Genomic DNA, 9,406 nt, shown 5'->3' on the forward strand with positions numbered 1-9,406 from the left:
TAGTACTTCCCCATGGCTAACCACCCTTTTATCTGCACTTGCAGGACCCCTTCCTTTGCTTCTGCTGTTAGTTACTATAGGGCCCTGCATTCTAAATAAAGTCATAGCCTTCATTAAAGAAAGAAGAGAAGTAGTAAAGCTGATGGTCCTACCTCAACCCTATACCATTATTCCTAATGCTGAAGAGTCAAGGGTTTGACAAACCCCCAAGAGAAAACGGGGGAACGTAAGGAGTGGGGAAACACTTGGACCATGAGAAAATAGGAACCTCGCTAGCTAGAGCCAGGAGGCTGCTAGGTTAATGAACAAACATCCTGCCTTCCCGCCTGTGCAAGAATGCTTGGTTTGAAATTCCCGCGCGCGGTCTTTGTAAGCGAACTGCTAACTGCCACGTCTGCCTCTGTATAACGCCTGCTTGCCCGCCCCTATATGAGGACGTAGTTGTAAGCGCTCGGGGCGACTCTCTCATCTGCAGCCCCTGTGGGTACCGTGTCTCCGGACACTTTGAGAGTTCACCCCTGCGCAGGTTAAACTTGGCCAATAAAGTAACATCCTTGATTCCCTGAAAGTCTCCGACATTTGTTCTCGCGTTTGCTGGATGCAACATCTCTCCGCAGTGTCTTAGGAGCAAACAAAACAGACGCGAGAACCGGAAGTAACAAAGTAACGTGTTTATCCAGCTGCTATTCGTTAAGGCACCTCCTCGCTGAAAGGCTGCAGAGGGGGACAGGGGACTGCACGGGACCTGCGCTGCCGTGAACCAGCCCCACACGGCCAGCGGCCCGTCGGGTCCCAGCGGAGGCCCCCGGCAGCGCTACGACAGGGCCGGGATGAAGTACTGCAGGGCCACGTCCTCGTGCAGCAAGTCGAAGTGGACCATCCTGTGACTCACGATGTCTGGGGGCAGAAGACACTGTTACAGCGAAGCCCCCCACGCCCCCGCCCCCGAATCCCGGACGCCCCTCCCCCAGCTGCCGTCCACTCCGGGAGCACCCGCCCCCGCCCCTACCCCGCACCCCTGCCCCGCCCCCACAGGCTTGGTGGAGGAAGCTGAGGTCAGGCACCGCCTGGGGAAGGGCAAACTCCGCACGGAGGCACCACCGCAGGGGCGTGCCCGGAGGAGAAGCAGCCGCCGAGTGAGATGGCCCGGCGGCCAGGACCCAGGGGTGACCGCACTGCAGCTATGTGGGGCCGTGGAGCGGGGCTGCTTGAAGGACACCCCTGAGGCCGGAGGGAGGCAGGCGGTGGGGCGCACGGCGCAGAGTGCCCTGGCGGAAGAGCCCCCGACCATCCGCCGGCCGGGGGTGTGCCGGAGCCCAGGCCACAGCCTCCCGGGAGTCCCCACAGGCAGCCCCTGGTGACCCCTCCTCCCCACCCCTCCTGCGCCGTCACCCACAGGGCCTTCCCACTGCACCCAGCCGACTGCCTCCTGCGGTCTCTCCGCCAGACTCCCGTTTTGAAGACGTCTGGAACGTTCCATCCCTTCTCTACCCAGTGGGGACCACTAGGCATGCCCCGGGCCCTCCTCCCTCCCCGCTCTGCCCCCTGGGGGCTTGGTGCCAGGGGCTGTGAGCGCGGCAGCGAGGAGACAAGCCAGCCCCTCGTGAGTGTGGCCGGTGTGCACCTGTGCCAGACGGGCGTGCAGCCCAGGGAGCCAGGCTGGCCTGCGACACGGGACGCAGACTGCAGACGTGGGACGGCTGCGGGAGCAGGGCGGGCTGGGGTGCAGGGGGAACGGGGGTGTGGCGGCGGATCCTGAATCCACACCAGACGGGGTCAGGGCTCCGCGGACGGCAGGTCAGGCTGCCAGGACGGGCACGGACCACACTCGAGGCCCAGCAGAGCGAGACACGCAGCGCGGGGGAGGCCGCGGCCGAGTCAGGGGCCGACGTGGGGGAAGGCGCCCGGGCGCACTCACTGCAGACGGCCTTGGTCGGGTTCGCCTGCTGCCCAGCCAGGAACTGCAGGAACTTCCTGATGTCCACATGCACCTCCGCCATCTGCTCGGGGTCTCCGTCCTGAGTGGCGGCTTCTGGGGCTGAAAGGACAGGAGCACCTGCGGGTGTGCCGGGGCCCCGGGGACGGCACGCGGCTGTGCTGAAACGGAGGGGCCCGGCAGCCCGGCGCCGGCGTCTGGAGAGACACCACGAGGTGGAGGCGTCGCTGCACCTCACACAGGAGCCCTGCAGGTCCTGACTCTAAAATGCTGTGTCGGCGTCCAGGACCTCGTGCTCCTCGGGGACCTGACACGCGGCCCAAGCGCCCCCTGCAGGTCCCAGAGGGCGGAGTCCCCTAGGCCCTCCGGTGCAGCCAGGGCAGGGCCTGGGACTCGGAGGGAGGGAGGGAGGACGCCCCCTCAGCCCGGGACAGGCACCAGGTAAGACCCTGCCCGCTGTTCGTCAACACGACGAGACGAGAGAGGCCGGAGCGAGCCCCTCCCTCGGCTCTCACCCAGGCCGGGCCCCCGCACCCCCACCCCACGGTGCGGCCCGCACCCCGCAGCAGCCCTGTGGTGGGCCGGGTTGGCCCTGAAGGTGGCAGGGCTCTGTCCGGGGCACGTGCGTGACTGGAGGGGTTTCCACGGCACCAGCGGTCACCTTCCCCAGGCCTGGCCGGCTGCTCCCTGCCCACCCTGCCCTCCCCACCCATCCGTCAGCCCCTGTCCGCTCACGGCACCGATTCCGTGGCCCCTCATCACCTTGGGCGAGACAGACAATCTGACTCGTGAGAAAAGCCCCATTTGCTAACCTGATTTCCTCAGTGTTACAGGGACTCAGGTAGGAGAAATAAGAAATGTCCTCTATCTTTCCGACCTCACCCCAGGTGGGAACTTGCCAACTTTCATGGCAGACACAGGGGTTTCAGAACCGGCAGGGCCCCCCGTTTCCAGACCCGAGCCCCCCTCAGCCCCAGCGCAGACACAGCCCCTCCGCCAGGGGCCCTCCGGCCCACACCTCCATCCGCCGCAGGGGTGGGCGAGCCCACCTGTCGCCCGCTCCCTCCCCAGGCACACGGCAGGCACCGCGGGCACACGGCAGGCACGGCAGGCACACGGCAGGCACCGCGGGCACACGGCAGGCACACGGCAGGCACACGGCAGGCACACGGCAGGCACGGCGGTGCCACCTCTTCCCGGCTGGGGGCCTCCGTAAGGTGTGAAACAACCAACTTTTCAGAAGCAAAACCCAACCCGCCGGAAACTTACCTAACGGAGGATTTCCAAGATCCTTAAAATGAGTTGTAACACACACTAATTCAGATTCTATTTTCAAGTTCAAATCTCCACTCAGGTTCGCTTCGATGATCTGCAGAGAGGGTATCTCACAGTCTTCAGAGAGGCATCAGCCCCTGCCAGGCATCAGCCCCCACCACAGCAGGCGACGGGTCACCACCCCACAAGCCCCAGGCCCCCCTGCACGGCACCAGAGACAGAGGACACAGACGAGAGCCAGGACTCGGGGAGCCCCCAGGAGAGGGGCCTCCAGAGGGGAGAGCTGGGCAGGGACGCCTGGAGGCAGGCGGAAGCGGCTGGCCGGTGGGGGGCCTGGCCCCCTCACAGCAGAAGGGGCGACGGGGCGGGAGCCCGGGGAGGAGGACGGCAGCCTGGGCCCCGGGGGGAGGGACCGAGGCTCAGGGCTCAGCCCTCCCTGGGCAGTGGCCACAGACCCTCACTCCCTCGAGCAGGAAGAACGGGCCCCCGGGGCCTCTGGGGCACGGCCCTGCCCTGCTCTCCTGGGCTGCGAAGCTCTGCAGCCCCCAGGTGTCCCCGGGGGGGGCCTCCAGCCTGACAACAGCTGGCATCACGGCAGCCACGGGAGCACCGTGTGGCACGCTCCCACCGAGCCATCGGGAGCCGGCTGCAGGTCAAAGTGAGCTCTGAGGTTAAGCCAGGAAGGGCAGCTACTCTTAGGGGGGCACAGCTGGAGAACAGAATGGCCCCCACACTCCCTCCAGGCTTGGAGAACCTCTGCGGCCCCCGAGAGCTCCGCCAGTGGCGCTCTGCCCCAGGCCCTCACCAGTGCGAGGATGGGGAGCCAGGGCGGTACGCACTACCGGCACCTGTGAGTGCGGCCGCGGGGCACGCGGGTAGGTGCGGCAGCTCCCCCCCGGGGGGCGCCGGAGGGCCCCCCCCCCCCCCACAGCCTGAAGCGGGCCCTCAGAGCTCTGTCTGAAGAGGCGCTGACTCACCAGGTGATGGCTGATGTTTCTCATCTTCTCCACCACGCTCTTCATGGTCTTCAGGACCGGCAAGTAAATGCTGACCTGCAGGCCCAGGGCAAGACCCGGAGTGTGACTCGGCCGGCGCCCACGGGGTGCGCTCACTCCGGGGCTGGCCGTGGGCCGGGGGCCGGGGTTTGCACGTCCGACGGAGGCTCTCCTTAGAGCGCGGAGAGAAGGGACGGCAGTGAGACGGCCGCGCTCCCTCTCACCTGCCCCTGGTCAGCGCAGCGACCAGGCGCCGGGGGCACCGCAGGGCTCCGGGACAGCCCAGCCGGCCCCGCGGCCCGAGGCCCTCCATGCACGCAGGGGAACGTGTCCCTGAGGGACGCACCCGACGCCCAGGCCGTTCTGCCTGGGAGGCGGCTCCAGGGAGTCCCTGCGCCCCTCGCGCCGGCGCCGGACGGGGCTCCCTCTGGCGCGCGACACGCTGCTGCTTCCCGGGCGTGCCATTGGCCGGCCCGGGGAACCCGCCCCATGTCCGCCATGGCCCCTGCACCGAGCTGGGGCCGGGAGGCAAGGGGCCCGCAGGCGCCCGAAGCAGCTGCCCCCCACCCAGACGCGCTCCTCGCGCGGCGGGGAGCCGTCACCTTCTGGACCCCACAGCGGTGCCCGCGGCCCCCACGGCCGGCAGAGACGCGGTCCCGCGAGGCCTTCCTCGCGTGGTTCCGTGTCAGTGCGAGTGCCGGGCGGGCGGGCGGGGCGTCCCCGCCCCCGCGACCTTGCTCAGGGTCCGTGTGGAGACTGCCGGGGGCTCACTGCCCCGTCTGTCCCGGAGCTCCCTTCCCGACCGCGCCCCCGTCCGACCACACACACTGCAGAGGCCGTCGCTGGGATCGGGGTTCCGCCACGCCAGGTCGGAGCCCGGGGACGCGGGCGCCACTCACATCAGAGTTGGGCACTGTCGGCTCCTGCAAGTTCTTCCACAGCTTCCTGGGAATGACCTTGACGGGGATGTCGTGGGTCACCGTGCGGCTGCTGTTCGACGCGGACGACTGCCAAGAGGGGAGCCCAGAGACACTGCTGCTCGCCTCTCGCCGGGACGCCCCCCGTGGCCCCTGGCCCCGCGGCCCCCAGCTGCCCGCCACGCACCAGCTCCACCGACACCGTCAGGCAGGGGAAGTGCTTGTTCGTGAGCTTGACTTTGAGCGAGCGGGCGTTCTGGGCCGTTTTCAGGGCGCGGAACAGGTTCTCCGACGTGAGCTCCACGCAGATCTCGTTGCTCTCCTCGGAGACCCCCTCCATCTGGAACTCGCTGAAGAAGTTCTCCTGGGGGAGGCCACAGGGTCACCACGGGGCAGCCGCGCCCCCTGCAGCCGGCAGCGCGGCCCGCGGGGGGGCCCCTCACCTGCGGCAGCTCGCACCACATGCTGACCCCGCCGCCGGCCGCCGTGTCCGCCAGGATGAAGTTGAGCTTCTGCGGGCGGATGCGCAGGGTGCAGGCTCGCGCCAGCTTGGCCACCATGCAGCTGACGCCTGCGGTGGCGGGGGGGGGGGTGCGGGGTCACCGCACAGGATAGCGGCGTCCACGGGGCCCACACCGGGGGCCCCGGGGTCCGGCCGGCCTCCCAGCCCCCGGCCGCAGGAGCTCTGGGTGCGGACACTGAAGCGGAGCGAGCCTTCTCTCACCCCGGGCCGGCCCCGGGAAGGCCTACACCCAGAAAACCACCTCGGCCGGGTTGGGAGAGCGACTGGACCGGAATCGGGCGTTTGTCACCGTCCTGGGCACCCGCACCACTGCACTCGGTCCCTGTCCCCCGGCCCTCAGTTCCCGTCCCTGTCCCATTCCTCCTGGTCCCCATCCCACTGTCCTTGGTCCCTGTCCCTGTCCCACTGCCCTCGGTCCCCATCCCACTGCCTTGGGTTCCCGTCCCTGTCCCAATGTCCTAGGTTCCCATCCCACTGCCTTGGGTCCCCGTCCCTGTCCCGTTGCCCTCGGTCCCCATCCCACTGCCCTGCGTCCCTGTCCCTGTCCCACTGCCCCTGATCCCCATCCCACTGCCCTGGGTCCCCGTCCCTGTCCCATTGTCTTAGGTTCCCGTCCCACTGCCCTGGGTCCCTATCCCCATCTCAGTGCCCTCAGTCTCTGTCTCACTGCTTTGGATCCCCATCCCATTGCCCTGGGTCCCCGTCTCATTCTCCTTGGTCCCTGTCCCATTGCCCCTGGTCCCTGTCCCATTGCCCTGGGTCCCTGTCTCATTCTCCTTGGTCTCTGTCCCATTGCCCCTGGCCCCTGTCCCATTGCCCCTGGCCCCTGTCCCATTGCCCCTGGTCCCTGTCCCATTGCCCTGGGTCCCTGTCTCATTCTCCTTGGTCTCTGTCCCATTGCCCCTGGTCCCTGTCCCATTGCCCTGGGTCCCTGTCTCATTCTCCTTGGTCTCTGTCCCATTGCCCCTGGTCCCTGTCCCATTGCCCTGGGTCCCTGTCTCATTCTCCTTGGTCTCTGTCCCATTGCCCCTGGTCCCTGTCCCATTGCCCTGGGTCCCTGTCCCATTGCCCCTGGTCCCTGTCCCATTGCCCTGGGTCCCTGTCTCATTCTCCTTGGTCTCTGTCCCATTGCCCCTGGTCCCTGTCCCATTGCCCTGGGTCCCTGTCCCATTGCCCCTGGTCTCTGTCCCATTGCCCTGGGTCCCTGTCTCATTCTCCTTGGTCTCTGTCCCATTGCCCCTGGCCCCTGGCCCATTCTCCTTGGTCTCTGTTCCATTGCCCCTGGTCCCCGTCCCATTGCCCTGGGTCCCCGTCCCGTTGCCCCTGGTCCCTGTCCCACTGCCTTGGGTCCCTGTCTCATTCTCCTTGGTTTCTGTCCCATTGCCCCTGGTCCCTGTCCCATTGCCCTGGGTCCCTGTCTCATTCTCCTTGGTCTCTGTCCCATTGCCCCTGGTCCCTGTCCCATTGCCCTGGGTCCCTGTCCCATTGCCCCTGGTCCCTGTCCCATTGCCCTGGGTCCCTGTCTCATTCTCCTTGGTCTCTGTCCCATTGCCCCTGGTCCCTGTCCCATTGCCCTGGGTCCCCGTCCCATTGCCCTGGGTCCCCGTCCCGTTGCCCCTGGTCCCTGTCCCACTGCCTTGGGTCCCTGTCTCATTCTCCTTGGTTTCTGTCCCATTGCCTCTGGTCCCTGTCCCATTTCCCTGGGTCCCTGTCTCATTCTCCTTGGTCTCTGTCCCATTGCCCCTGGTCCCTGTCCCATTGCCCTGGGTCCCTGTCCCATTGCCCCTGGCCCCTGGCCCATTCTCCTTGGTCTCTGTCCCATTGCCCCTGGTCCCCGTCCCATTGCCCTGGGTCCCTGTCCCGTTGCCCCTGGTCCCTGTCCCACTGCCTTGGGTCCCTGTCTCATTCTCCTTGGTTTCTGTCCCATTGCCTCTGGTCCCTGTCCCATTTCCCTGGGTCCCTGTCTCATTCTCCTTGGTCTCTGTCCCATTGCCCCTGGTCCCTGTCCCATTGCCCTGGGTCCCTGTCCCATTGCCCCTGGCCCCTGGCCCATTCTCCTTGGTCTCTGTCCCATTGCCCCTGGTCCCTGTCCCATTGCCCCTGGCCCCTGTCCCATTCTCCTTGGTCTCTGTCCCATTGCCCCTGGTCCCTGTCCCATTGCCCTGGGTCCCTGTCCCGCTGCCCCTGGTCCCTGTCCCACTGCCTTGGGTCCCTGTCTCATTCTCCTTGGTCTCTGTCCCATTGCCACTGGTCCCTGTCCCATTTCCCTGGGTCCCTGTCTCATTCTCCTTGGTCTCTGTCCCATTGCCCCTGGTCCCTGTCCCATTGCCCTGGGTCCCTGTCCCATTGCCCCTGGCCCCTGGCCCATTCTCCTTGGTCTCTGTCCCATTGCCCCTGGCCCCTGTCCCATTCTCCTTGGGTCCCCTGTCTCATTCTCCTTGGTCCCCGTCCCGTTGCCCCTGGTCCCTGTCCCACTGCCCTCGGTCCCCATCCCGCTGCCCACAGTTCTTGTACCCGTTCCGTTGCCCACCGACCCCTTCCCGCTGCTCACAGTCGCGGTCCGGCTCTCCTGGGTCCCCGTCCCACTGCCCTGGTCTCTGTCCCGCTGCTGTCGGCCCCCGGCCCACTGCCCACGGTGCCCGCGCCCCTCACGTCCGCGCGGCGCCCTCAGGCGCGCCTGTCGCCCCCGCGGGAAGCCGCAGCGCGCCTTCCGCCTCCCGGCCCGCCCCGCTCCGCCCTTCTCCACTGCCCCGTTCCGCCCCTCCCCACTGCCCCGCGCGGCTACGACCCGCTCACGCGTGAAGTGGTTCAGACAGGCCGGGTCCACAATCTTGGCGCGAAACTTCATGGTGGGGCGCGGCGCGCGGCCCCGGCTGGCGGCGGACTGGAGCCCCGCCCCCGCGTCCCGCCGGAAACGGCGCCGCGCGCCCGTTGGTTCCGCCCCCGCCGGCGGCGCCCACCTCGGGGATCGCGGGGTCCTCCACGTCGTCCGGGTGCGGGACGTGGATCTGAGTACTCCCGGCTTGCGAGAACGTCGGGACCCCTGTTTCCAACGCCGTTGGAACGTCAGAAGTAGTCCCAGCCGAGCGCTGATTGGGGATGAAATAAGAGGGTGCGCACGCGCACTCCTCTCTGCCGTGGGGCGGCTTAGGGACCCCCTCGCCGCGGCTGGATCGGATCGGGGGTTTAACGTTGTTTCCGAGTTTTAGAGGGTGGGGAGCGCTGATGTTAAGTGGTAACCCCGCAGTTTTGTCTCATGACGAATTTCACCCGATCCTGTTGAAATTCTCACAGTGTAAATAATGGAAACTAGGTAGACTTCAAAAAACAAAGCGAAAATAGGACAAAAAGGGTATCCGACTTGGTTTTTCAAAGACGACATTATCCATATTAGCAGTGTGATTTTTAACGGTGCTTTGCAAATAGGAGCCTGGCATTTTGTTTTTAACTTGCTGTAGAATCTAGATATAAAAATAACTCAGATTAGTATAAAAGTGCAAAATGTAAAACTACAGTTTTTCCTGTTGTAAGACTAGAACATGAAGCTGAATTCCATTCTGCGCTGTTACAGACAAGTGTTTGCCAAACCAAACACGATACAACATCACATTTAATTTTTTTTGTTAACATGCTTCATTACTCTGTAAATTAATTGTAAAAGTGAGGTAAACTATTAAATGAGGTGGTTGCTATGGAGATCATAAATATGACTTTAAAATGTAACAAGCTTTGTAAGCAGTGTTTCATAATAAACTGACCT

At 65.4% G+C, this 9,406-nt stretch overlaps 1 protein-coding gene across 3 annotated transcripts; it reads right to left on the reverse strand.

Moving 5' to 3' along the window:
- Nucleotides 1-656: 656 nt before the first annotated feature.
- On the reverse strand, nucleotides 657-8,625 carry HUS1 (HUS1 checkpoint clamp component). Of its 3 annotated transcripts, none has more exons than XM_045828056.1 (8): nucleotides 8,607-8,625; nucleotides 5,567-5,694; nucleotides 5,311-5,487; nucleotides 5,106-5,213; nucleotides 4,189-4,263; nucleotides 3,206-3,305; nucleotides 1,919-2,038; nucleotides 657-897 (listed from the first exon to the last, which is right to left on the reverse strand). In XM_045828056.1, the coding sequence occupies exons 2-8, from the start codon at nucleotides 5,681-5,683 to the stop codon at nucleotides 815-817; spliced, it is 780 nt and encodes a 259-aa protein (XP_045684012.1). In that variant the 5' UTR covers nucleotides 5,684-5,694; nucleotides 8,607-8,625; the 3' UTR covers nucleotides 657-814. The 3 variants fall into 3 exon arrangements, with proteins under 3 accessions (XP_045684012.1, XP_045684010.1, XP_045684011.1); XM_045828054.1 differs by lacking the exon at nucleotides 8,607-8,625 and adding an exon at nucleotides 8,443-8,576; XM_045828055.1 differs by lacking the exon at nucleotides 8,607-8,625 and adding an exon at nucleotides 8,198-8,336.
- Nucleotides 8,626-9,406: the final 781 nt, after the last annotated feature.

This window comes from Phyllostomus hastatus, unplaced genomic scaffold, assembly GCF_019186645.2.
Source record: "Phyllostomus hastatus isolate PE091 unplaced genomic scaffold, TTU_PhHast_1.1 phas_scaffold_78, whole genome shotgun sequence".
Lineage (NCBI taxonomy): Eukaryota > Metazoa > Chordata > Mammalia > Chiroptera > Phyllostomidae > Phyllostomus > Phyllostomus hastatus.

What these genes read in the sequence shown, in the direction of transcription:
- HUS1 (XM_045828054.1), bottom strand. Translation starts at nt 8,494, where the DNA reads ATGAAGTTTCGCGCCAAGATTGTGGACCCGGCCTGTCTGAACCACTTC. An exon ending in CTGTCTGAACCACTTCACGC is followed by an intron (nt 5,695 to 8,442) that starts GTGAGCGGGTCG and finishes CCGCCACCGCAG; the next exon opens with GCGTCAGCTGCATGGTGGCC. An exon ending in TGTGGTGCGAGCTGCCGCAG is followed by an intron (nt 5,488 to 5,566) that starts GTGAGGGGCCCC and finishes GGCCTCCCCCAG; the next exon opens with GAGAACTTCTTCAGCGAGTT.